Below are 27,537 nucleotides of genomic sequence, written 5' to 3'. Positions count from 1 at the left end.
GATTATGGCTTACAGATAATGAAAACCCAAAATTCAGTGTCTCAGAAAATTAGAATATTACATAAGATCAATAAAAAAAGGATATTTTAAACAGAAATGTCAGGCTTCTGAAAAGTATGTTCATTTCTATGCACTCAATACTTGGTTGGGTCTCCTTTTGCATGAATTACTGCATCAATGCGGCGTGGCATGGAGGCAATCAGCCTGTGGTACTGCTCAGGTGTAATGGAAGCCCAGGTTGCTTTTTCAGCGGCCTTCAGGTCATCTGCATTGTTGGGTCTGGTGTCTCTCATCTTCCTCTTGACAATACCCCGTAGATTCTCTATGGGGTTCAGGTCCGGCGAGTTTGCTGGCCAATCAAGCACAGTAACACCATGGTCATTGAACCAGCTTTTGGTATCTTTGGCAGTGTGGGCAGGTGCCAAGTCCTGCTGGAAAATGAAATCAGCTTGTCAGCAGAAGGAAGCATGAAAAGGAAGCATGAAGTGCTCTAAAATTTCCCGGTAGATGGCTGCGCTGACGGTGTTGATCACCGGCATTGGGCCATAACAGTCCAGTTCTTTTTCTCCACAGCCCAGGTAAGACGCTTCTGACGTTGTCTCTGGTTCAGGAGTGGCTTGACACGAGGAATGCGACATTTGTAGCCCATGTCTAGGATTCGTCTGTGCGTAGTGGCTCTTGATGCGCTGACGCCAGCCTCAGTCCACTCCTTGTGAAGCTCCCCCAAATTCTTGCTGGTGCACCTTTTCCTACCACACTTTTTCCTTCCACTCAACTTTCTATGAATATGCTTGGATACAGCACTCTGTGAACTTTTTCTGTGAAGATGTCTTCTGGACATCTGTCAAGTCAGCAGTCTTCCCCATGATTGTGTAGCCTACTGACCCAGACTGAGAGACCATTTAAAGGCTCAGGAAACCTTTGCAGGTGTTTTGAGGTAATTAGCTGATTAGGGTGTGACACCATGACTTTCCAATATTGAACTTTTTCACAATATTCTAATTTTCTGAGACACTGAATTTTGGGTTTTCATTATCTGTAAGCCATAATCATCAAAATTTCAAGAAATAAAGGCTTGAAATATTTCACTCTATGTTTAATGAATCTATATAATATATGGGTTTCACTTTCTGAAATGAGTGACAAAAAATATTGACCTTTTTCATGATGTTCTAATTTTTTTAGATGTACCTGTATTCAACTGGTTATTTCATTATATAAAACATATTTCAAAAAGAGAGTACAAATGGTGCCTTCCTCAGGTTGCAACCTACAAACACAAAAATGGGCCTGTCCCAATATCCATACTTACGTTCTTAACACTTGACCACTTTTCTACTTGCAATTCATATTTCCATCGTTTTTTGCTTAAGTGTTCAAGTTGCCGTGAAGACCACAGGTGTGTGTAGAACTTTTCATTACCTGATGGGTTCTAATTAAGTGATAAAAAGTAGTTGCAAATGTTTTACAAAATACATATTTGTCTCTGCACCAATAAAATGTGCTACACTTTACATTTTACTACCAAATTATATGTAATATTTTTTGAATGGATATTTATTTTGATATAAATCTTTTTGGGCCATGCGAGTTCCTGAACATGATGAATGATATGCTTATCCTCAAATACTCTGAAGTGGTTTTAGAGATAGTGTGGATTTAGTGTGCTTTAAGGGCCCCGAGCTTTGGCATTTATCAGATCTGGTTACAGTGGAGTACTGTACATCCAGGGCTAGTCTTAAAAAACACCACTAGATGGTGCTACATTAATGGGAAAACATTGATAATATAAAACAGATTAAGCAGTTTCATTACCAAAGAAAAATAAATGAATAAATTCAAAGAAAGGGTTATTTAGTCCAGGAAAACACATCACCTTTATCTAAAATGTTTCTCATTGTAATAATAATTTTAAGCGATCTCCACCTTGTATATTTTCTCCTACTCTTTCTAATGTAATCCTTCTACTATTAGACTGTGGATTGCTGAGCTACCTGAAAGTTCTTCAAACAGCGCTTTGTTCTTCCCATATAAAATATAAAACAACCACACCTACATGACAGTCCATATATACACCACATATTGTGCATTATAACTGATAAAAGACTTGATCACATAAACTCTTTTTGTATTAAAATCAGTTTACTGTTTATATTCATACTCTGTTTTCTCTTAGGAAAATAAGGCCCTTGGTGCTGCTTTACATGTTGTTATGGATTCCCGCTCTACTTTAAGGTCCGAGGTAAGTGGCGACAGTGTTCAAAATGTGTAGAGCTTCGGTGTGAGAGCTTAGTTTTAGACCTTAGCAGAATAACTTGACCTCAAAGCAGTGAACTTGGCCTGTTCTGTGGCACCTTCACTTAACCTAATCAGGTAATAACTACTACATGTCATTTAAATGCATCAACAATCATAAACTAAAGACATTTGTTTGTAAACATTTAATACAGTCAATTCCATACCACTGAATGAAGGTTAGATAAACAAAGAGCATTAACATTATGTCAGGACTCTGACCAACATTTATTTATTCATTTTTTATCATTTATTACTTTCAAATGATTGAAAACGAATGGAACCAAACACTTTTTTCCTATGCTGATAGCTTAACTTTTATGGGCTGTCTGGAGCACTGAGTAATGTTTAGAGCTCATCACTAACAAAGTCTTATGTATTACGATCATCCCTCAGTCACTCACAGTTAGTCTGCAAAACATCATAGACCTGACTTTGTTTCATTCCAACCCACAGAAGTATGAAGATACTGACTTTCCAATGCTGGACCAGGGAACAGAGATCTTTAAGACTCTTCACTACCTCAGCACTCTGATCCACAGCATTAAGAATCCCCTGGGAACACAGGAGAATCCAGCCAGAATGTGCAGAGATCTGTTTGAGTGCGAGCACAAGTTGAATGATGGTGAGATATTAATAGTAAATTATCTCCATTGACAATTTGTTTGTTTTAGCTCTGTAATGATCACTAAAGCTACATTAACACCACCAATTATGTAACTATGTTTTATGTAGCTAATAACCAAGTGCAGTTTGTCACGTATTATAGGAATGAATAGGATAGGAATGGACTCATTCATTTTGTTTTGTATTTTACTGAAGGCACATATTGGATAGATCCTAACCTGGGCTGCTTTTCTGACAATATTGAAGTGACCTGCAACTTCACCAATGGAGGTCAAACCTGCCTTAAGCCAGTTGCTGTGTCCAAGGTCTGTAAAGCTGACAACTAACTACATTATGAGCAGGATTGCACTGAATCTGAACCTGCAGAACTGAAATGGCTATGATTCCGCAAACTCTAGGTGTCCGTTTTTCGACAAAATTGTTCACTCAAAAGTGAAAATCTGTCAATATGTCTTCCCTTTTATGTGGTCCCATAGTTCTAATCAGTTGATTATGTTGTTATTGCTATCCTGAAGTTGGAGATTGGAGTGAGTCTGATCCAGATGAACTTCATCCACCTCCTGAGCTCTGAAGCTGTGCAGATCATCACCATTCACTGCCTGAACGTCTCTGTTTGGGCAGCGGGGCACTCCAAAACACCTTCCTCTAGTGCGGTGTACTTTAAAGCCTGGAATGGACAGATAATCGAGTCTGGGGGATTCATTGAGCCTGAACTGATAAAGGATGAGTGCTGGGTATGCATAAACTTATATTTAAACATTATTAGTGGGTAACAGGTAACTTTTTATTTATTGTGTAATGCAGGGTTTCCGAAACAGTGGTTTGTGAGCTGATAAAAAGCTAATAATAAGTTATAAAAAATGTCAAATTAAAATAAATAAATGGGGCTACACAAAAATTGCAATATAGCTTAGTGTGTTTTCAGTGGCTCAGAGCAGCTCAGTTCACAGTAAATGCTAAAAACTCCATCATGTGCTGCGAGCTTAACATGCATTTGGCAATGCAACTTCATTATTATTGTTATTAATATTATCAGTTCATTAGGATAGCGTTACTAAAGAACCAGTGTAAATGCAATGTGGACAGATACACTATTACAACTAAAAAGATGTTCGAGTCCAGCTACAAAGATTAAATATGTTATCTATTTAGTTGCGTGTCAGTGTGACCATTAACCGACATCAAAGAGTCGTGAACATATGAATGTGCTGTTAAATTATCAAAATAATAATTTAAAATCTCAGGGGGTAATTCAAGTAATTATTTTACATCAAAATGGTTCAGACAACAAAAACGTTTGGGAAACCCCGGTGCAACAGAATAGTGTTTTTAACTATTTTACACATATCATTATTAGGACACCTGATTATCACAACCAATCCTTCCACTTTCTGTCCTCTCAGATCACAGATGGTCGATGGCATCAGACACAGTTCATTTTCCAGACACAGGACCCAAACTTACTGCCCATTGTGGAGGTCTACAACTTGCCCAGCACAAAATCTGGATCACATTACCACCTTGAAGTGGGCCCTGTATGCTATTTATAAAGAAAGCAACAATGGAAGCCTTAAATACCCCGATGAGCAGCATTACAGAGCCTCTCTCTGGCCTAGAGGCCAACAAAACTGTACATCTCCTGTACAGTGTGGACTGCAGCCTTTAAACATGGGGAAAGAGGAGACTAGAGCAGCTTTGGAGAAAACAAGACTTCCTATGTGAGCAGCTCAGGATGACAGATTCTTTCTTTTCAGAGCTGGGTTTCTTCTGTTTGAAAACAAGGCCTGGATATGTGGTTGGAGGTGCTTATTAAACTCTAATAGAAATCTTAATTTATTCATAGTTGTGTTTTTCACACGTGATTTATATAATGAAGTACTTATTTTATATTCTATAGTTACACATGATCATGTGTATTTATACATGTACATGCGTGTATGTATATTTTCTGTAAAGTGCAATAGAGAATGAACAGATTTTTGTTTTTAATAATGAAACTTCTGTTTGGCTGTTTTAGGTAAGTGAGGTTTACTGTCACTCATATCATTCAATTCAGGTTCATTGGCGTGTGTACTTGTGTATACCAGCAGGTCTGTTGTAAAAGCCTCAGATACCAACATACAACACATAAAACACACATATGCTTTCATTCATAGCCAGAATATGAGTCGAGGTGAATCCAGACTTGAAAAGTAACATGTAAACGTCTACCTCCCATCTCTCATTTTTTGGGACAGTAAATGGATTCACATGCATTTAACTCCTGTGGCTAGATTTCTGTTTCCGTCAAATGGTTTTAACTTAAGTGCCTTCTATACTTTAAAAGGGAATATTTTTGTATACATTTTTAAAAAGTTAAAATTATCTCTTTTTTTCAGCCAAACATATTTTTAATCCTTTATCTTCTAGTATGCCTTATTTGTACAAATATTTGAACTTTAAAGGCACAATAATTATATTATTATAGCAGACATGGTGTTGAAAGTGCTTACTATCACTCGACTGTAGGTCTTTCCATCATTAAGTACATATATGCAATTCCACAAGCCCTATCTGACTGCAGAAGTAATTGTTTGACATGGTGTGTATCATAATTACTGATTTTTGTATGTCTTTGTTGAGGTGCGTGTACAAAGCTGAATGTTGCAGTTAGAAACACTGCAAACCCGAGTTGTAATATGGAGTTGCTGATCAAAATGAGAGCACTAGAATCTTCCACTATATTGGGTTTGTCATGAGCAGCAGCTTTGGCATCATGGTGAGCTAATTATTTCAATGGCTGTGACCAAAAAGCGTTATGTATGACATTCTTTTGAAATATATCTGTTGTTTTGATCAAAACTGTCAGGAGCCATCTTATCTTGCCAAATATATGTTCTTTGTATGTGTAAATTTGAAGTCTCACTGTAATATGTGTTCTGTTATTTCAGAGCAGACAAACTAAGAAGGGTGGATATTCTTATAATTAATATTTCTATGGTCAAACATAACCTCAGAAAAACAGCAAACACCAAAGAACAAAGTTTTCAGTGTTGTATGAATTAAATCATTGATACCACAGAAACAGACAGCAGTCTTTATATCTGTCTGCCTTACTAAAGTTCTTGTCTTTCTGGCCATTTCCGTGTCTCGTTTGAATAAAGAATTATGAAAACATGTTGACAATGTTGTTCATACTCACCCTCATTTTATTCCAATGTTGTATGTTGCAAAAATAGAAATCTTTAAGAATCTTAATGACACAAGGGAGGTTAGGACGATATCAATGGCCCGAACGTGATTTCTACCGAGAGGGACCACCAGGAACGGATTTAGTCTCTATAGACACCTAAACTGCATGATATTATTGCATAGTGGATGCTAAAATACTGCTGCTTTTATTCAAGTATCTCTTGGAAAGAGTGCCTAGAAGATGTGCAGTCTTGTGAACCAGTATCACAACTGGTTTAAGATATCAATGGACCATGGATCATTACTGAGCTTTACATACACACGGACCTTCCGAGAGAGGTGGGATGTCTTATCATTCATCAACATGCTCGGCTAGGTAAGGACTCCAGTATTTGGAACCTGTCTGGTGTATTTACGACATCTACAGGAGGTGATGGGACAGTTACTAACCTGCAAATCTATTAAATATTTTAGCAGATACTATCATGGGTGAGGCAAATGGGAGGTTGGGCTTGGGCCTATATAAAACAGGGTGGGCAAAGTCTAGCATATGAAAACCGCATGTCAAATTGGCAACAGAAAATGCAGCACAACGGTTCAATACACAATATTTCTAAAGCATTGATTAAAGTTTTGTTCACCAAAAAATGAAGATTCTGTCACTAATTACTCATGTCGTTACAAACTTGTAAGACTTTTCGCTTTCTGACCCTGCATAGACAGCAAGGGATCTACCACGTTCAAGGCCCAGAAAGGAAGCGAGGACATCGTTAAAACAGTCCATGTGAAGTGGTTCAACCTTAATTTTATGAAGCTACGAGAATACTTTTTGTGTGCAAAGAAAACAAAAATAGCTTTATTTATCAATGTATTCTCTTCTGTGTCATGGGAAGAGAATGGGAAAGATTAATACACATTTTTAATAAAAAAAGACTCTATTCCTATTTCTGGCCAACGTCACTTATTTATTCATAATGATACAACACTGCCACCTAGTGACAAGACATGAAAACAACACAATGAAATTTGGAATAATTTACACTTTAACAATATATTATTAAAAATAACTCCCACAAGTATGATCAAGTATATGAAAAGGCCAGTGATTTATCACTTGATTGTTAAGACTTGATAAGACAAGAAAACAGTCAAAAAGTTAAATGAATTGCTTGGTCAAAATTCATCTGCTGCACTATTAACAATATTTCATATCCATGATCACATGATGTGTATACTGTTGATGTGCCACAAGCTAAATACTTACTTATTTACATAGGTATAAGCACTCCTAGCGAGATTTCCTATCTTTAATGTAGTGTGTCTTTTGCGAGGGACCAACCCAAGGTCTCCAGTTTTGAAGTGAGAAAGATGTGAAGTGGATTTCTGGAGGAGTTCACATGGTCTGGAGTTGAAGGCAAGCATGAGAGTCATTGAATCACACTGCCAACATTATTATATGGTTAGTATGTCTTAGAGCTGCAATATGTTGCATGTCCATTTTAATCCATGTCACTGAATTAAAATGAATGAATTTGTACCTTTTTATGTCAGAGGGTTTTTTAAGATCATGACTGCAAGTCACCTCTGGCAGGAACTCAGTAAGAGCTGGACCGTTTCCTAAAGCTGCAGCACTGTCCAGCACAGCCAGCAGCTTCTGCATCATCTGATTTCGTCTGACAATAATCTTCAGTTCTGAGTCTTCCTCTTTAGGGATCTCCTGTAACCAAACGAGAGTAAGACCTCTGTTTATTTACTTGGCTGTAACACCAAATGATAAATGATGTTTATGTTCACTCTTACCCTTAGGGCCTCCTTTAAAGCTACGGTTGCTTCCTCAAGAACTGTCTTTAGCTGTTTTCTCAGCGTCCTTTCCTCTTCAAGCTCTTTCCTCTGTCTCTTGGCTTCAGCTTTTGTTTGGTACAGCACTTCTATATCTGTTGCATGTTTCTGTCTGTAAGTACAGTGTTGGTAATACTATTAAAATACACCGCAAAAAGTATTTAAAGGAAATTATTTAACTTATAAGTGACTTCAGGAGTCGAACCTGAGAGCATCAAGCTCTGTGCATACTGCAGAATGACTGTCAAGCAGCTCTTGCTGCTCCAATTTAAGTTTGGCACATTTCTCCACTTCAGACTGCATTTGCTTGCACTTTTCTGTCAATTGATGGACTACCTTGAGAAAGAGATATGTTTCATTTTTGCTCTAGGTTATGTAATATGCACCTGTTTCCAAACAGCAAAAAAGATTGCTTAAAAATGCATGAAAGAATAGATGTATAAACTGGCTACCTTTTGATTGGCAACATTCTTCTTGGTTATCTCATGTATCAGCGGTTCTGTAATTGCATTCTCGATTTTGAGTTGCTTTTCTCTTGCTCGCAGATCATCATTCTCCTTCAGCAGCTCCTTGGTCTTGTCTGAGAGCTGCTGAAGTTGAGCTGTCACAGAGAGGTTTTCTTGCATGGCCCTCTTTGTCGTCTCGGGCATCTTCTGGTCTGAAACCCACCGGAATTCAGCTGCTACAGCAGCAACATGTTGCAGCATTTCTTTCTTTAGCCTGTATCAGCCAAAGAGGTCAAATAAATAAAATGCAGTATTTCTCTTATTTTAAATGCATTTATTTGTTTACCAACTTTATATTTAAATTATACATTTAAAAAAATGTGTAAACATTCCAAAAAATATTTAATATTGGTAACACAATAAGGTTCAATTTGTTAATAATCAGAATTACTCCTAAAGCATGTATTAATCTTAGTTAATGTTAATTTTAACATTTACTAATACGTTTTTAAAATCAAAAGTTGTATATGTTTAGTATTATTGAATGGATCTGAATGAATATGAACTAATAATGAAAAGTTGTATTTTTATTAACCAGTGTTAGGTTAATAAATACTGTAACAAATGTTTTGTTCAATGTTAGTTATTATGCCTTAACTAATGTTAACTAATGGGACCTTATGGTTACCTTAATCTTTGTAAAGACTATTTATTGCTATTTGTGTGTCTCTGTGTGTGTGTGTGTGTGTGTGTGTGTGTGTGTGTGTGTGTGTGTGTGTGTGTGTGAAAACTGAGAAGTTAAAAAAATCTCCACAACAAAGTGAGGCCAAGGATTTGAATGCAGTACTATACGTATATACCAAGCAACAGATCCACTTATGTATTGAATAAATGCCTCTTTGTAAGGCCTTACATTGCAATCATTCACTGAAAATAGAAGATGAATGGAAACCAGTATCTCATTTGACATATATGTAATTTATAATGTTCGGCTTCAGACCTCAAATAATGCACAAAATTTATGAAAAATAGTTGATACAGTCATATTCATCTAAGAATGCACGTCCCATGACCTTGATCTCTGAACAATGAGTATGAACATGCTCACCTGTCATTGTCCAGTACAGCTTTTTTCTCCAGATTATAGATGTGAGCTTGATGTTCTTCTTTTTGCTTTTGAAGCTGCTCTTTCAAAGACCTGCGCTCAGCCATGAGCTTCTCTCTCTGCATAGAAAACTCCTCCAAAGACGCCAGCTTACCAGCTGAACACAAAAAGGTTAACACATTTTAATTAATGATTGGTTGAAAGGTGCATTTATTAATATCACGGTTAGTGATAACATATACGTTTTCATTTCATTCGATGTTTATATTCGGTGTGAATGTGTGACTGCTCAAAAGCTTGTACCAAGCGCCATGTTCTCAGATGTGAGTTTTTCCTTATTTTCCTGAAGTTCATGTCTAAGCAGGCTCAGTTGTAACTCAAAGGACTCCCTCTCAGCCTCTTGGGCTTGCTGGTGTCTTGATAAAGTCTCAGCCAGATCAGTCAGTTCATCCTCTTTTTGAGCCAGTGTGCGTTTCAGGTAGAGAACTATGTCTTTCTTCTCTTTCTCCAAATTATTGATCTTAGAGTACAAGCCCTTTTCTTGAACCTCCAATTCATCACATTTATGTTGGTATCTGCAAGAAAAAAAAAACAAGTTCTCAGTTCGTAATAGCTTGTATGAGGCAAGTGCTTCCTGTTGAGGGTATGACATGTTTGTTTAAGTATGGTGTCTGTTTAATCATTAACAGTAGATTATAATCCAAAGTCTATTTCATTTGAGTTTCCTCAAATGCACGTAGCCTACATGAGCTACACGAATAAATAGGCTACTATGAACTAAAATCTTGTGGCCTATATTTTAATCCAAATATACGGGAACTTCAATCAACTTGTCAAATCAACATTATCATTAGGTGAGTGTTTGCTGCGTACGTCCCCATTACTTTTGATTTACTAGGCTACATTAATGTACAAGTGCTTTTTGTGTTTGAGTTGCTGAGTTTTTTTCTCAGATATATTCAGATGTATTTTCTTGTTAACCTCTGACTAATGTAACATAATAAACAACCATGTAAAATAAATTCGTGGTAACTTGCAAGAGACTCACACCTTTCCAGTCGCTCCTCCAAGTCGCGTATTTGAGCCCGATAAAAGTTTTTGTCACTCTCCGTCAATTCTTCGTCGTTTTTCTGCTCGGGATTCATACTTCCCTTTTTAAGTGATTTATCTCCGCTCCCTCTTCCATTCTTTTTGGGAGGCATTGAACGTTTACGTAATTTAAACGAAACAGTCTGAGAAATACAAACTTGCAAATACAATTGTTTCTTGTTGCCATGGTCGTGTGTCGTGCGCTGCGCAGAGACGTGCGCGAGAGTACCCAGTGCTTTTTTTCTTTCTTTTTCACAGTTTTTCAAAACCTAAAATAGTTGAAATATTATACAAAGAGCCTGAGGTTTGGGCATATTAAACTGTCGTTTCAGTTTCATTTTTGATTGCGTTGTAGCCCTTTGCAAATTCGACATATTTCTCTGTTTGATATAAATGCTTTAGAAGCGTTAAATGTTAATGTTAAAAAACTGAACCTTATTGATTATAATATATGGAGAGAGAGCGAGAGAGCTTTTTACTTTTTTACTTGGTTTGTACTTGTCAAATTTGTATTTGAAGAATTTGTTGTGGTCTTACACCTTTTGTCTGTAATGCTATTCTATTTTTTGTAAATCTGTTAATCAAAATTGGACACATTTTTTTACAAATATTTTACATTTACTAATATTTGCCCACACATAAGCTACTGTTCTCTATGATAGATCACATGGGGTAAAAGGCCCCTTAGAACCAAAATCACTACTGCACTTTCCTAAACACATACTGAAACCAAATGTTTGGAATATTGTGGAGGACTGGATTTGTTGTGATGGATGTGCATAAATTAACGCTATTTTGTTATTCTGTTAAATTGTAAACTTTAAGATTTACACCATTCAATTACTAATAGCAGGGGTTATTATAAAAGATGTGCAATATTACAAATGCAAAAAAGGTTTTGATCCAGGGAAAGAGATACTTTTTTTGCCCCAAAAGTTGTAAAAATAAATGTTTTTAAAGTCTTTAGACCTGTTTACCCTAATCAAGAATTCATTCATTTTTAATGATGTTAATATGGGTCAAATGTGACCTGAGGTTCACATGGGTGCAGTTTCCTAGGACCAGTTTAAAAACTGACTGTAGAAAAAGACTCATTTGCTCATTCTCATTGTTCTCATTCTGAGATATTTCAGAAAATTTGCATTAGGCTACACCATATACAGCCAACATGTCTGTTGCAACTTCCTAATGTGTCCTTGAGGAACTCCCTTTTTTATTTACAAAGCTATAAACAATCCATATGTTAAACTTCATATATTTTTAACCGAATATCCGTATAAACATCTATGAGTTTTCATATGGCTGGCTAGTGGCTAGTAAATAAAGTTAACAGTGTTAGCCAGTGTTAGTTGTTGGTGGGAACAAATACCTCTATGAATTATCTTTAAGCTGAAGTCAGGAGTAGTCTGTATGGACTGAATAAAGCAAATCAGTATCTTAGCAGTAAGTTTTAATGGATGACGATTGTAATGGAGGTAAAGACGATTACAGTGACATACAGGAGTCGTACATTAGACCCGCGTGTGCGAGTTCGTTATTATTAGTGTGCAAACAAACGTATGTGCTCTCTCTGATACTTTTTTGCATTAGCACATTTCAGTTTGCTCGCATGTCTGGCAAGTGTTTTATAATGGACACTCACTGAAGAAGCGTGATTTTATAGGAATTTGCTGCAGTCAGTGGTGTTTATAGGCTATATGGGCATCAATACTCACTCTGTCATGTCGAACCGCCTTCAGATCACCACATTCGACCCTCGAAGTTCAGAATGTTTTTATTTATTTATTTATTATGTTTTGCTCTGTTGAATAATTCTGAATGGATCCGTATAGATTTATATCAGGTTAAGGCGACTTGTATAGTGGTCTGTTGGCATCTCCGTGTGGTCCTGTTTGGTATTGCAACTTGAATTGAAGTGATAGAAAATGCTCTATATATAAACAAATGTGACATTTATTTTTTTTCCTCAGTTTTTTTTTTTTTGCTGTTGCACTGTATAGGCTACATAAATTTGAATTATGAACATTTAAAATGTTTTAATTTATCTTGAAAAATTCTTACAGAAAATGCAGTTCTGTGAGAATTATCCTCAACTTAATCTTGAACTTGGTAAAAGTTATCTTTATTTAAAAGGGATGATAGCTGGTGTTACTTACATACTGGTGTTAGCTTTATATTTTGTTTAGTTATGCCATTTTTAAATGTTAAATACATTGTTTTAAAGAAAATAAAAGCTTCCTGTGCTTTATCTGCAAGCTGAGACACTCGGAGACTGGCACAGGGAATAATACAGTGATCTGAATGAGACCATGTGCATCTGCGAGCCTCAGTTGGTATTGCTGAACTGTCTAAACAAACAAACACTTTTGGCGTACAAATTACAAAAACAGGTATTTTGGGAGTATGATGAAGTTGCCAAGTTGTAGGGGGAGGGGTGAGAAAGATACATCAAAAAGACGTCATCATGAGACACTGCAACATTGTAGCAAAGAACAATCGACGCGCTGCGTGTCAAAGAGCTGCGCGTGAAACACGCATGTCACCAGTGGATCATGTAGCTGGACAAGCCTCATGATGACCATGGGTTAATAGTGGTTAATGACAGCTAAGGTTATTTAAACAACTTTAACACATGGAATGAAAGTCAAATTCTATAGCAATGAGTTCTACACTGAGCTCTGAGGTGAGATATTACAAAATGACTTTGAATGTTGAACTTTTAAGGTCTTCTGATTAAGAAACTAATCGTAGAAGCTGCACTCTGTATAGTAAAGGGTAAATTGTCACATGTTAGGGTAAAGTTACATTGTCAGTACGTCTTTTGTGTTTATAGTGATAGACGGTGCTTGTTTATGGATGTCTGAGAGGAGTAGAGAGGTTCGGGGAGGGGAGTCTACTCATTATGTAACTGTTGTTTAGAAATGTGTTTTCGCGCTCAGCTTTCTGGGTCTGACATTCCTACGTTTCCATTCGGATTCGGTTAGACAACACAGCGAGAACAGATCACAAAGGACAACACAGAGACACAACGTGCTCATCCTCATCCTGTCATATCGCATGCCGCACATGTGGAGGGTCTAACAAGTGTTTTAAAGAGAATGACTTTGGTGAGAATCCCTTTCTGGTAGGAATGGTTGTTAAAATGTTGTTTAGGAGACGTCTGATTAATAACGTACGCTACATTTTTGGTGTAAGGTGTTCAAGTGTCTTTTAATATGTTTATGCCATATACTTTTTTGATATACTGCAATTTTGTTTCATTTTCTTCTTGATTTCCCTGAGGAAAACAAGCGTGCTCTTCCTCATCCTGTCATGTCGAATGTCGTATTTGAGGAGGGTTTTTTTTTATTTTTTTTACTGAGAACAAGTGAAAAGTCTGGGGAGTGTTCTGTAGAGGAGAATGACTTTCTGAGAATCCCTTGCTGGTGGGAGGTTTATGGTTGTTAAAAGGTTGTTTAGGAGACGTATGATTTATAATGTAAACATCAGAGTAAGGTGTTAAAAGTGTCTTCTAATATGTGTATGCCATATGTTTTGATGTACTGAAAAATAATTTTCTTAATACGAATAGAAAATAAAAATTAACATCTGTAACATTTATTTGCAAACAAAATTGTGTTGTTGATATTGAGACTTGTTTTCAGATGTTTTTTCTTATTCCATATATGGCAGATATTTTCTAAATAAAAATCTAACTAAATGTAGTGCCATTTATGCTTAAAACATTTTTTTTTAAATGCCATTGAGGTGAGAAAATTTCTATTTTTATACTGGAGAACAAAAAAAAAACACTTGTTAAGTAATTCAGATTTCATGAGTCTTTGTGGTATTCGTCTGACTGTTGAGGAATGTGTTTAACATTTTGTTTTTTAAGTGCTGTTTTTTTTTCCAGCCCTGAAGGCTGCGTTCTGTCCAGAACATTAAATATCTGATTGTGAAACCGTGAGAGGGAACTGGTGTTGTAATCTCTAAGATATTCAGGCTGTCCGGCATGGAGGCTTCTTGTTTGGGAATGGACACAGGAGGCTGTAACTGGGTGTAGATCTGTCTGTGGTTCAGCAGTTAATGTACAGAACTGTGTAAATGCATCCCCTAATACACAGAGGATATAGTGGTCATGGGAAAGAGCAGCATGTGTTTTTCCTGTGACATTTTCCTGCCTTAGCCGCCACCTGCCTGTCACTCTAATGTGAAGTTATGCTTATAAATAAGTCTTTCCACTCAGAAACAAACACATGAATCATAGCTCATTACCACATTTTGACATTGGTGACCACACTGGTCTAATTTTATCACTTTTTCTGCATTTACAGGCATTCGGGTCTCATGGAAAACAGTGGCGTTTATGTGAAGGTAGGCTACTGTGTGATACTTGTAATATATTAACTTGACAAGTTTCAGGGTGACATTGTGACATTATTAAGAGGAAACTTGTTCTTTCAGGTTTTAGTCTATATCTTTCAGTCATGCAGATCATGAAGGGATAGTTCACCCAAAAATGAAAATTCTGTCAACATTTACATTCCAAACCTGTATGATTTTCTTTTTTCTGTGGAACACAACAGAAGATATTTTGTAGAATGTTGATAACTAAACAGTTTCTGTTCACATTGACTTCCATTGTATGTTTTGTCCATACAACAGAAGTCATTGGGAACGAATCTGTTTAGTTATCAACATTTTACAAAATATCTTCTTTTTGCCTTCCGCAGATGAAAGAAAGTCATACAGGTTTGGAATGACATGTGAGTGAATAAATGAATGACATAATTTTCATTTTTTTGGTGAACTGTCTCTTTAACTTTTGGTAAAAAATGATGAGCAATGACTATTAAGGATACAATTATGAAGGTTATTTTGCTTTGCTGGTGACACAAAGTGTTAGTCACAAATGAATCTGAGAGCTTAGCCATTCAACTCTAATTGAATTAGGATGGGTCACACAAAAGGGCTTGGAATGGTTGAGGATAAACAGGGTTACTGTAGGCAACCAACTGTGCCAAATGTTGCTGTTTATTTTAGAGCAATTTAAAATGGTCTCACATTTAAATAGAGATGTTTCACATTGTACCACTGGTAGTTCTGTTGTAGCCTCTAGAACAAAAGTAGTATTTTCACCATTACTGTCGTTTGTCTTTCTGCACAATGGTTACTTTAAATGCAGGATATTTTCCCATCATTTAAGTTCACTTTTATCAGTTTTATTGCTCCAGATGAACATAAATATATTGGATAATAGGGCTAGTTGGTGCTTGTAAGACTCCACACAATGTTTTTAGCAATAATAGGTCTATATTACTGCAGTGATATATATTAGCCTATTACAAACTGTAAACACAATGATTTCACCTTAACAGCTGACCAGAACCACAATCTTGATGTGAGCCATTAGTTTCATAGGAAGTGTCTAATGTTTTCTTCATTCTTATGGTTTCTCATCATTGCTTTATTTCCTTTAGTTTTCTAAAGAGACATGCCAGCTAAATTCCCCATCAGACAAACTAAAGCAGGAGTTGGAGAAAGAGCTGAAATTGAGCAGCTGTAACTTATCAAGTCATGGCTGGTACCATGGTTGCATACCTTGGGAGGTGAGATTGTAAATATCTTTAGGTACACTTATAGAAATAAAGGTTTTCCCAGAGATGCAATAGTAGAACCAGTTTTGGTTCCCCAAAGAACCTTTTAGTGAACATTTCTTAAATAACCATTTTTTTTCTTCATGTGAAGAACGTTTTAATAATCTAAGAACCTTTTTCCACTACAAAGAACCTTTTGAAAGATTCCATGGATTTTAAAGGTTGTTCATGGAACCATAGAAGCCAATAAAGAACCTTTATTTTTAAGACTGTAATATGTAATATCCTCAAATATTTACAAGTTCTTGTAAATATGTGTTTCCTCATCTCAAAATACATATTATTTGATAAATTAATAATGGCTTCTTACAGGTGTCTGAGTCTCTTGTGCAACGGGATGGGGATTTTCTAGTCCATGACTCCCTCACTAGCACTGGAGAATATGTGTTAACCTGCTGCTGGAACCAGAAAGCTCTTCATTTCTTCATCCACAAGGTTCTGCTCAGATCTTATTACACATTTTTTCGTGCCCAGTACATTCTGGAGGAGGAAACGTTTGATTCTGTGCCAGCTCTGGTTCATTCCTATGTTGGAAATAAAAAACCTCTTACAAAGCAGAGTGGTGCCTACATTTACTCACCAGTTGACAGGACATTTCCACTAAGATACCTAGAAACCATGTTTGGGCTGCCAAGTGTGGAGAACAGCCCAGTAAGCTCACCAACCAGACAGAAGGGAAGCCAAAAGAAAATGGAAAGCATAACTGTGACAGAGGCTTTGGAAATTGAGCTGATAAGACCACAGAGGTGAGTTTTATGATAGAAATTGTTCAGAAAATAATAAATGGTTGATATTAAAAGTGAAGTGTGTAAATTCTGACCCTTAAGCATCAACAAGCAAAAATAGTAACTGCAATTGGTCAGTTAAACACATCCCACATCCCGTTGGTTGAGCTATCTTTGTTGTTGTTGGGCTGGTCAGGGTGCTTAAACAAACAATGTTTAATAGCGACACAGATCCACAGACTGTTTACAATTTTGGGAAAATATGCCATCCTGTGATGGCAAAGCTGAATTGAACAGTGCTGTTTTTGCTTTTTAATATTTTTGTGGAAATCATAATACACTACCATTCAAAAGCTTGGGGTAAAAAAAAATACTTTTATTCATAAATGACGCATTAAATTGATCAAAAGTGACAGTAAAGTGTCAGTAAAGACAACGATTTTAAAGAACTGCTGTTCATTTGAAAATGTCATAAATCAAAGAACCCTGTAAAAATGTATCACGGTCTCCACGAAAACATTAATCATCAAAAACATTGATAATAATAAGAACCAGATAATAAATCAGCATATTAGAATCAGCATTTTAGAATGATTTCTTAAGGATCATGTGACAGTGAAGACTGGAGTAATGGCTGCTGAAAAATGTTGTCTTTGCTTTGTCATGGAACATGGATCCAAATGCAGGTAGTTTTAATGACAAAAGAAGAACAAACAGTAAACCAAAAACACTAGGAACAAAGAACCAAAACACGAGCAGAACAGCACCATTACATACAACAACTGACAAGGCACAAGGGGAACACGGGCTATTTATGCACAGGAGAACAAAAGGGACCAATGAGTTGCTATGGGAACTAACAAGCAGATGGGTGTGGTCCAAAGAGTAGCTATGACAACTAATGAGAGGAACTATGGAGACAAACAAGGCACACAGACAGGGACAGAACACACACAGGGAACATGTAACATAGCCCCCCACCTAGGGAGTGGATACTAGACACTCCAAACAAAACTTCACAAAACAGAAAACACACAACAAAATGTCCAGGAGGGTGGAGGAGTGGAGGCGAAACAGGGAGGAGATGGCAGATCTGAAGACCATGGTGGAGGCGGAACCAGCGGATCAGGTAGCTGGGCAGAGCTGAAAACCAGGGCAGAGTTGGCGGATCAGGTGGCCAGAGCAGAATAAGCAGAGCTGGTGACCACCACGGCAGCACAGACGGAGCAGGAGACCACCACCATCTGCCTGGATCAGGCAGAAGTCGCACAGAAAGCACGGTTGCGTGGTTGGTAACAGCCTCTGTGGTCATATCAAAACAGGCAGAGTGTTCAGAAACGGCCTCCATGGCCAAAACAGGACAGGGAGAGAGTTCAGAGACGACCTACGTGGTTGTGACAGGACAGACCGAGAGCTCAGGGATGGTCACCACCTCCTTGGGAGTTTCTGTAGCAGTCGCCGCTACCTCTTGGAATTCTGTGGCAGTTGCCGCTGCCTCAGGAGGTTCTGTAGCGGTCACCGCCGCCTCGGGAGATTCTGCAGTGGTTGTCACCACCTCGGGAGCTTCTGTAGCGGTCACCGCCGCCTCTGGAGAAGTGTGTATGGCCCAGACACACAAAATAGTGCCTGCCATAACTGGAAGGGCAGCAGACGGTGGAAGAACCACTGAGGCCGCCAGAATAAAGAGTGCGGAGGACGCCAGGATGCCAGCCACTCACACTGACATCAGTGGTGGATCTGCCAAACTGGAAGCCAGTCTCAAATGCCTAGGGATCACCCTTGTAGCCTCAGATGTGACAGAAAAACTGGAAACACCCGGAAACACTGGTGTGGTGTCCATGACGGCTGACTCTAGTGTGATGTCCATGTTGGCTGGAGACTCTGGGGTGGCGGTTACTTGGACCAACATCAATGGAGGGTCCGCCACACTTGACGCCAGTCTCGTCCAGTGGCTGGCGGGCTGATAAAATAAGTGGCGGCCCAAGCTCCTCATCCGCCGATGAGGGGACGGATCCTCCTCCACCTCCCCCACGGTAAAGGGGAATCCACCCAGTTGAAGCGCGTGCTCCACAAATTGCTGAAAAGTTCCTCGAGGACCAACATAGGATAATTGTGTGTGTAGTGGTTCATTAAATCCAGCACGATAAAAGGTTATGTCTGGAATTGTCCGGAAAGTGTGTGGTAGGCTAGGTTCAAAAACTCTGCAGGTAGTTTTAATGACAAAACAAGAACAAACAATAAAACAAAATACTATTTTTACTGTATTTTTGATTTAAAAAAATGCAGCCTCTGTGAGCATAAGAGGCTTCTATCAAAAACATATAAAAAATGTAATTAAATTTTTTTGTACATAAATCTCATCCTGTAATAGATGAGATATGTTTTGTTTTAATAACTGATTGTCTCCTGTACTGTATTCTACAGTGATGTTGTGAGGAGTTTTGATGGCACCATGGAGCAGCGCCTTGTAGTGTCAACTTCCCCTGTATTAATGAGCACATGTAAGATTCATTTCCTATGAAATCAAATAAAACCAGAAAATCTGAGAATAGCATTGTGACTGTTCATCTGCTTTTGTCTCCAGTGGCCAGGCGGCGACGAAGCCCCTCCAAAAACAGGAAGTTTGTAATAGTCCCTTCATCACCTGTTCTCCAAAAGTCCAGTGAGATACGGCTTTGTTCATCTCCCCCTGAAAACACTCTCATCTATTTGGAACCAACAGTACATCTTCTGTCCTCCATGACACATTCCCATCAAAATTACAGAGAACCTGTTGAACATCACAGGTCACTTGAACATGACCCAGTGATTTCTCAAGCTGACCCTGTGGCTACAAATCATCCCTTTTTAAGACATGAGATGCAGACTTTGGATTGCAGAGAGGAGTATGATGAGGATTATTTAGTGCCTTTCACCATGGACACAGTTTCCTGTTTCAGACCTAGTATGTACCAGTCACCACAGATGCCCCCAGAAAATAAACCTTTGGAGACCATAATACTGAAAAAAGTGAAGGACATCCTGTTTGAAGTTGATATAAAGACAATGGCAATGCATATCACCAAAGTTGACTGCATGGTAAGTTTGATTGTATAAAGTATAAATGTTTGGACATTAGATTACTTTTCTACTTACTTAGAGCTGCACAATTAATAGAAATAAACCCAAAATCACAATATGGCTTAGTGTAATTATCAAGTCGCATATGCATATATGATGTCATATATGCATATGTGCTGCATGTTTCAGAGTGAAGCATGTTAATTTTCACACAACCAGCTTATGATTTAGTGTTTTCAGTGTTTTTCCTTTAATACTTTCTATTTTACAGTGAAATATCAATATATCTTATTTTGTTTATTATTATTATTAATCAGGATCCTCTGAATGTTTAAATATGTTCTTTTTTCAAGTATATTATGTACTGCTAAGAAGACATTTGTGCACTTGAATAACAAGATCACTCATCTTCACTCTACAGATTGCTCAAATTCTGGATACTTCCGATGATATGATGAAAGGGATGGGAGTGAGTTCAGGATTGGAGCTACTTACCCTCCCACATGGACATCATCTCCGTCAAGATCTGCTTGAAAGGTTGGTTACCCCTACTTTGTCCAATAAATTCTTCCTGTGAGATGACAACTTCTACATTACATGACACCAAATAACTCTTTCTTGCCCCTTAGGTTCCACACCATGTCCATAATGCTGGCTGTTCAGCTGCTGGGCTGCACGGGCAGTGCTGATGAAAGAGCCACCCTGCTGCACAGAGCCATCTGCCTGGCCTCTGAACTCAAGAGCTGTTTAGGCAATTTGTTTGGCTTTGCCACAGTTATGAAATGCCTTGAATTACCACAGGTTAGGAAGACTGATGAAAGCATTTCTCTTGAACTATGAGGAAAAAGTTTAGCAGAATTTTTTAATGAATAAAAACATGTAAATAAATTAAATTTGATAATAATTACATTTGTTTATAATGTTCTGATCAACCAGTCTTCTCCTTTTTAGATTGCCCGCTTGAATGAGACATGGACAGTTTTACGTCAGAAGTACACAGAAAGTGCTGTTCTTTATGAGAAAACCCTTAGACCCTCAATGAGGATGATGAATGACGGAGAAGGTATTCATTCACACGTTCTAATTTATTCATGTTCTGTCTGTTACACAAAGTTGCTTTAAATATTCTGTTTGCTTACCATTTCAAATTCTCCTCTGACAACTTCAAACTCTCTTTCAGAGATAAGTAGATCCACAGACACAACTTTTCCCCATGTGCTCCCTCTGCTGTCCCTTCTTGAAAGAAATGTTGTGGCTCTTGAGGAATCAGAGTCATGGGAAAGTGCAGACACTGAAGTGGCCATGGTCTTGAGCCATCTGGATGCTGCACGTACGATTGCGTGCAATGGGAGGATCTTCAGTGCAAATGCAGAGACCAAACTGCAGGGTAATGGCTTTATAACATAAACAATTTCTAATGGATACAGAATTTTAGGACTATTTAGTATATCTACACTTTCATAAAGAAAATAAAGGGTTGCATTTATTAAACCCTGTCCACTTTAAAGTCAAGGTATAAAATAATAAGGTAAAAATAAGCATAAAATTTGCATGCTATAAATGAAATGTCATTCAATTAACATCCAGTGAACATAAAGGTTATGTTTTAGGTCAGGTGTATATTATGTTACTTATTTCTGATTTTTTCATTTGCAGGATTTCAGGAGGAAGCAGATGTTCGGGAGGTCTTCCTCACAGAGTTTCAGATGCGTCTCCTGTGGGGAAGCCATGGAGTGGAAAGAAATAAAGATGAACGTTATTCAAAGTTTAATGAAGTGCTAACAGCTCTGTCCAACAGGCTTGAGCTTTCTAACTCACCAAAATGACAGAAGGGATGACCGCTAGTCGCATACTTTTTTCAGAATATCCACTATGTTTTATGAATTTATTTACAGTTACATCGTTTTGTTTTTATCATAGGTTTATAGAGGGGATGGATGTCTGCCACTGTATATAAACTAAACACATCCTGCAATTTTAACTTATTTGATTTGCAATGTTATTTTTATGATATTTTTGTTTTATATAATGCGATATAGGAAATAACTTTAACTCTGCTAATATTGTTAACTTTGAACTCTGCAGTATGTGTTTAATTGCACTGTTATTGGTTCATATAATCAATGACCAAATAATGGGTAATATTTACTTGTTGGTACACTTTTTGCAGATTTTAATTGTATATATTTAACTGTACTATTTTATACTTACATCATTCATAAATAAATTTAGAGTTGATTTACTTTGACTCTCTTCTGTTGAATTTACTGTGGTGTATGTTTCCAAGTGAAATGTTTGTTTATCTGATTTATTGCCAAGCTACTGATTTGAAATTGTGGTGTATGTACTTTGATACCAGTCGCCACATCATAGTCAAGAAAATCTTGGGTCAAGTGAATCTCTTTTATGCCTAATTTATTTAAACATCACTGATTCAGAATAATTTCTCACTCATTATCCCCTATGCATATTTCTTGTTTAAGAACTTTTACTTTTAACGTGCTGATCATGACACTCCACAGGACACAGGATGTTTGTTTGTTTATTTATTTATTTTTAATGTAGTATAAAGATACAAACTGTGTACTAGCACTAGGCTAGTATTTCTGCACTAGTAGACTGCACTTAGTAGCCTACTAGTAGTATGGTCTAGGGATATCCTATTCGTGCTAGAATGTGATATTTTAACAAAGTTTATCTGACACGTTACAAACTATCAAACTATCTAACAGTTCGTTTATGCTTTTATGGGGCGAAAGGTTACTTAAATGGTACTGGAAATATGTTTGCCACTAGATTTACCACTGGCAATACGAAGAATGTATCTAATAGCGTTTTATTAAAACGTGTGAAATAATTCTGCAAAGAGATGCAAATACAGTTTGTAAATGCAAATTATATTTAGGTTCTAAATTATGTTTTTATGAGATGAATCATGACTGCAAATTAAAAATGGAACTGGGACACATAAAATTCAAATTAATACCCTTATAAAGCTTAAATAAAACTTATTTGAAAAGAAAAACACTTTTTTTTCATGTTTTATTTTGGGGAACCGCGGAATTACGCAATTACGTCACGACGTAAAAGATTCAGTGAATTGTCGAGAATTGTCCGTTCTACTCGAACTGCTCGAAAGAACCGATTCGCGGGAAATGTGTGAAATCAGTTTGTTGCCCTCTAGTGTCTGTGGCGCTGTAGTAGTTCTGCTTCCGCCATCCAACTCATCTTGGAGCTGAGCTCCGAGGCTATCAACAATGATATTTATACTTCTATTAATTTATTGTACGTCCTTAGGTACCGGTTTTGATATGAAGTCTATTTTTTGTTCAATATCTGACAGCTGCGACTGTGACTTTAAACCAGACATAAAAGGTAAGGTGAATGGGATATTAACAGCCGTCTCTTCAGCATGTAGACAGTTAGCGTTAGCCTCTGTAGTACTCAGTGGGCTTTTTCCAGCTTCAGCAGATGAGTTCTTTTAAGAAACAAAACACTGTCACTCTGTAAACACTGTATCACACTGTAAACAAACGAAATGCTACATAGTTCACAGTGTGTGTCTGCAGCTGTGTACGTTTATAGAGATCACTGTTTTGACTGGATGAAATTCTAAAATGATTTTGAGATACAATCATTCTGATGTTGGTTTCCTTATATGACTTGCATTTGTTTATAAATAATTTTTAATATCATACCAGAGTGCACATAATTATATACATATCAATTTAGCTGTGCAAGTTCTAACACTAGAGAGGTACTGTACATAAATATTTCAAAGAGTAACATTTTCACATAACAATAAATGCACCAAAAAATGAAAATTAAACCTTATGACTGACATTCTGATGAAGAGTATAACAGTCGTGGCAGTCGTATAACTGAGATCATATCTTATGAGTTAGTACTTAATCATTGTGTTTGTGTTTATTCATAACATCTTATCTACATACTTGGTAATCATAACAAACCAGCTTAATATGAGGAGATAACAGTAAATATCTCATGAAACAAACTTCTGCTTTGACATGTGGCTGTTTTTCTCTATATTTGGAGCTTTTAATGTATTGGTTTGTCACACAGTATATCTGTCAAAGATCTTGTGACAGCTGTTCATGCTCCATTGTAACAGCTGTGAGTAACAGCAAGCTTTTATTCACAAACCACTTCAGTCACCCCGACTGTGCCTGTGTTTTTACAGGTTTAGAGTGGGACCTTTATAAAAACCTCTATGGTCAACATATGGCTCAGGATATTGCCTCGGAAACAGTGGTGAATTTTTTACAAAATGAAAACCCCGACAGACCACTAGTGCTGTCATTCCATGGAGCATCTGGGACTGGAAAAACTCTGGTCAGCTCTATGATTGGACGACACATCTACGGTACAGCAATGGGCAGTTCATACATCCATCAGTTTGTTCCCACTTTACACTTTCCTTCAGCTGACAGGGTGCAACAATACAGGGTATGTGTATGTTTACTGATATTAACACAAATCTTGTGCAGTTTAATATTTGCATCCTGGATGAATACAGTTTTTTATTAATTGTTTATTTGTTTGTGAACAGTCAGATCTAAAACGCTGGGTCGAGGGAAACCTCACAGCCTGTGCTCGCTCAGTCTTCATCTTTGATGAGATGGAGAAAATGCCTCCTGGTGTGATCGATGTTTTAGAACTGCATTTAGGCCCCTTTCATGTTCTGTTCCAGACGAACTACCGTAAAGCGATTTATATATTTATCAGGTAAGTCTGAATGACTCATTAATGGAATAATATTTTATATGTTTATTATGGATAGGTTTCCATCCTTCAGGGCAATATAAAATGTCAAAGCAAGGTAGAAATGATTAGTCGACATTATCGACACCATTGACAATAAAAAATTGTCGACTAGTCCTTTGATCTCATATGACCTAATGTAAGAACCTGCAATAATGCGGTTTGACCAGTGTGGCGCTGTAGCGCAAGACAGTAATTCAGCCCTCCTGGATGCAATTCAAAAGAAGAAGACACAGCGCTTCAGTTCATAGCAAACGCAGCCACACCTGAAGCTGCTGAGAGGCGTTTGGATGATTATGTAAATATACTTTCCTCTCAGTAACAAAATAAACACAACAAAAACTAACCGCAGTGTGAAAGCAGCAGTTAAGCACGCATCTGATTACAGCGATGTGGATGTTACACGATCTCTGCAGTTTAGTACTCCAGTAAAGTCCAGTCACGTCACGTTTATTTATATAACTTAGTACTTTATACAATAGATAGCCTTAAATCAAGCAGCTTTACAGTATTAAACATTAAAAACCAGTCAGTGTCGCTTTCAGTTAGAATTACAACTTGATTTGCTGTTATAAAGCTGCTCTCCTGTGTGGAGCTAGTCTCAGCCTCAGACGTCACGCCCACAGACCGTTGGCTACACGTCTGATGCATGTGGCACACAAAAGTGGAAACACTTCAGGAGTTTCGAAGTCGTCATCGGATTGGTTGAATTATACCGGATTTCCGAGAGACGTGTGTGTTGCGTTCTTTAACGTTCCGCCTGGAAACAAAGGTGGTGTGGCGCCAAACCCCCTCACGAAAGAAGAAAGCTGTCGTGTTTACAACTGTGACGACGAGCGCTTATCAGGATCAACTAAACGCTGGATTTTCAAAAGTATGTGAAATATTTAAAGTTCGCGGCATAGAATCTTTAAAATACGTCCGCGAGTTTTACACATTGGTCTGTTATTGTGGCGAAATTTCCACGCCCCGAAACGTGACGCTGAACGAAACGAACTGTGATTGGTTGTTTGACATGTCTGTCAAACAGCCTCATGGGCGGGCCTTGGCCAATGAAAGCTGCCATGGATTCCAGACCTTCAGCCGTCAGTCTGAAGGTCTGGCTGCGCGAAACTAGTGTGGAGCTAGCTAATGATCAAATCGTTTTATTAGTGGGAAAAAAATGTTTCATTAAAGTTATAGTTTGGTTTGCAGAGATCAAAGCTTAATCTAGCTCAGGACTGTTTTGATTATCATTACCCTATAAGGTATTTTAAGAGAGATTATGTTGTGAATAAAATAGTTTATCAAAAAATAAAACGTCTTATCACTTACCTTTATTTTGTTTCTTATCCGTATGACTTACAAAAGGAGATGTTAGGCAGAATGATGTGTCATTCAGTTACTTTTTCATATAGCTAATTAAATGGTGAATAAGAGAGTTTCTCTGACATCTCATTTTGTGTGCCAAATGTATTTATTTGTATAAATTAATTGTATAATTGTAATTACATATGACTTTCAAAAGTGATTGCCTTAATTTATTTGTTAGAATATGTATAACTACATATTTTAACTAATTGCAAAAGCTGAATAATCAAATGTCTACTGATTAATCAGTGAAATAATCGATGATTAATCGTTCTAATAATCATTAGATTAATCGATTATCAAAATAATTGTTTGTTGCAGCCATAAAGCAAGAAATTTCAAGTATTAAAGGGATAGTCCAAACAATTCTGTCATGTCCTCAGCTTCGTGTCGAAAACATCATATAGGCTTTGTAAAACGAATCCATATGATTCGAGCATTTTAATCCAAGTCTTTTGAAGAGATATAGTTGCTTTGTATTAAATTACTCGATTCATATGGATTTCCTTTACAATGACTTTATGACCTTTTTTGGATCAAGTTTTGGTTATCAATGGAGGGACAGATGTTTTTTTTTTCAGTACTGTAGGTCAGGAGGTAATTAACAAAGTTGCGCTGGAGAGCCGTCAGGCAGGTAGCGATCGAGAGGACATTCTCCCTAAAGAGCTGGAGGACAGTATTGCTGATGCAGTGTACAACAACAAGAACAGTGAGTGTCGTAGACCTTCAGTTTAATCATGTTAATAGTAGCTGCTAATCTTAGTACTTAAAGGGGTGGTTGACTGGGTTTTTTCTAGGCTTGATTGTGTTTATGGGGTGCAGTCTAACATGTGTTAATGCTTCGTTTGTTAAAAAACGCATTATTTTTCACATAATTTACCTTTATTCCACACCGCTCTGTCCCTTCTCCTCTGAACGCGCTGATCATTTCCTGCTTTTATGAAGCCCCTCCCTCGGAAATACACAATGGGCTCTGATTGATTAGCTGGCCCAGTGTGTTGTGATTGGCTAAACCGCCTCTAGCGCGAGTCTAAACGTCCCACCCCTCAACATAGCGGCATGTGCTCGGGTTGTATCGTACACAATGACGTCGTCTATATTGCTTATCAATTTGAGCCCGATTGAGACGCAGAGGATATTATTGAAGAGGATCGCGCAGAACCTGTGCAAGCACGGCTTTTAATGGTAGGCCTAAGATTTTTGTTTGTTGTTGTCTCATACTTTTAGATACGCTGTTATTTGTAAATGCTACTGCTTCTGTTAGCTTTTAATATACGGTTTTATTCTGATTAAAGCTTTAATACAGGTCGGCAACCGCACGCGCGTCCATGTATAACGCTTCTCATAGCTATAGTATGTGAAAATAAGTGTATTCACTGAGCTGATGATCTGAATGAGAGAGAGAGAGAGAG

The 27,537-nt window shown here is 37.5% G+C and overlaps 4 protein-coding genes across 9 annotated transcripts in view; 3 read left to right on the top strand and 1 right to left on the bottom strand.

Moving 5' to 3' along the window:
• The window catches only part of LOC107672548 (collagen alpha-1(XXVII) chain B-like), a 116,232-nt gene extending 110,164 nt beyond the window's left edge, over positions 1-6,068 (top strand). Inside the window, exons 57-61 of the mRNA XM_016465779.1 lie at positions 2,177-2,242; positions 2,752-2,920; positions 3,118-3,227; positions 3,438-3,656; positions 4,326-6,068. Of these exons, the coding sequence (XP_016321265.1) occupies positions 2,177-2,242; positions 2,752-2,920; positions 3,118-3,227; positions 3,438-3,656; positions 4,326-4,472 (711 nt within the window). The 3' untranslated portion in view covers positions 4,473-6,068. The remainder of the gene's footprint in view (positions 1-2,176; positions 2,243-2,751; positions 2,921-3,117; positions 3,228-3,437; positions 3,657-4,325) is intronic.
• Positions 6,069-7,166: 1,098 nt separating this feature from the next.
• Positions 7,167-10,759, bottom strand: LOC107672550 (uncharacterized protein C9orf117 homolog). 2 transcript variants are annotated; one of them, XM_016465786.1, is made up of 8 exons: positions 10,534-10,759; positions 9,787-10,058; positions 9,487-9,640; positions 8,385-8,652; positions 8,138-8,268; positions 7,894-8,044; positions 7,632-7,810; positions 7,167-7,495 (listed from the first exon to the last, which is right to left on the bottom strand). In XM_016465786.1, exons 1-8 carry the CDS (start codon positions 10,683-10,685, stop codon positions 7,354-7,356), a joined length of 1,449 nt encoding a protein of 482 aa, XP_016321272.1. In that variant the 5' UTR covers positions 10,686-10,759; the 3' UTR covers positions 7,167-7,353. The 2 variants fall into 2 exon arrangements, with proteins under 2 accessions (XP_016321272.1, XP_016321273.1); XM_016465787.1 differs by having other exon boundaries at positions 7,416-7,495; positions 7,676-7,810.
• LOC107672549 (SH2 domain-containing protein 3C-like) lies at positions 10,210-22,235 on the top strand. Of its 5 annotated transcripts, none has more exons than XM_016465781.1 (11): positions 10,210-10,337; positions 14,886-14,925; positions 16,032-16,160; positions 16,521-16,954; positions 19,358-19,434; positions 19,518-20,011; positions 20,415-20,530; positions 20,623-20,794; positions 20,945-21,056; positions 21,174-21,380; positions 21,650-22,235. In XM_016465781.1, the coding sequence occupies exons 2-11, from the start codon at positions 14,899-14,901 to the stop codon at positions 21,817-21,819; spliced, it is 1,938 nt and encodes a 645-aa protein (XP_016321267.1). In that variant the 5' UTR covers positions 10,210-10,337; positions 14,886-14,898; the 3' UTR covers positions 21,820-22,235. The 5 variants fall into 5 exon arrangements, with proteins under 5 accessions (XP_016321267.1, XP_016321270.1, XP_016321268.1 ...); XM_016465784.1 differs by lacking the exon at positions 10,210-10,337 and adding an exon at positions 13,237-13,255; XM_016465782.1 differs by lacking the exon at positions 10,210-10,337 and adding an exon at positions 13,349-13,679.
• A 963-nt stretch (positions 22,236-23,198) lies between these two features.
• Positions 23,199-27,537, top strand: part of tor2a (torsin family 2, member A) — a 6,133-nt gene continuing 1,794 nt past the window's right edge. Inside the window, exons 1-4 of the mRNA XM_016465788.1 lie at positions 23,199-23,368; positions 24,195-24,460; positions 24,564-24,739; positions 26,707-26,834. Coding sequence (XP_016321274.1) covers positions 23,251-23,368; positions 24,195-24,460; positions 24,564-24,739; positions 26,707-26,834 — 688 coding nt within the window. The 5' untranslated portion in view covers positions 23,199-23,250. The remainder of the gene's footprint in view (positions 23,369-24,194; positions 24,461-24,563; positions 24,740-26,706; positions 26,835-27,537) is intronic.

The sequence above is a fragment of the Sinocyclocheilus anshuiensis genome, unplaced genomic scaffold (genome assembly GCF_001515605.1).
Source record: "Sinocyclocheilus anshuiensis isolate Anshui unplaced genomic scaffold, SAMN03320099.WGS_v1.1 scaffold176, whole genome shotgun sequence".
Lineage (NCBI taxonomy): Eukaryota > Metazoa > Chordata > Actinopteri > Cypriniformes > Cyprinidae > Sinocyclocheilus > Sinocyclocheilus anshuiensis.
This window is presented reverse-complemented; position numbering and strand designations above follow the sequence as displayed.

Coding starts and splice junctions, on each gene's coding strand:
- LOC107672550 (XM_016465786.1), bottom strand. CDS start 10,685: ATGCCTCCCAAAAAGAATGGAAGAGGGAGCGGAGATAAATCACTTAAA. Junction 8,653..9,486: donor GCTGTACTGGACAATGACAG/GTGAGCATGTTC, acceptor TGGCTGATACAG/GCTAAAGAAAGAAATGCTGC. Junction 8,045..8,137: donor ACAGAGCTTGATGCTCTCAG/GTTCGACTCCTG, acceptor CTGTACTTACAG/ACAGAAACATGCAACAGATA.
- LOC107672549 (XM_016465780.1), top strand. CDS start 13,671: ATGACTTTGGTGAGAATCCCTTTCTG. Junction 14,926..16,031: donor ACAGTGGCGTTTATGTGAAG/GTAGGCTACTGT, acceptor TATTTCCTTTAG/TTTTCTAAAGAGACATGCCA. Junction 16,161..16,520: donor ATGGTTGCATACCTTGGGAG/GTGAGATTGTAA, acceptor GGCTTCTTACAG/GTGTCTGAGTCTCTTGTGCA.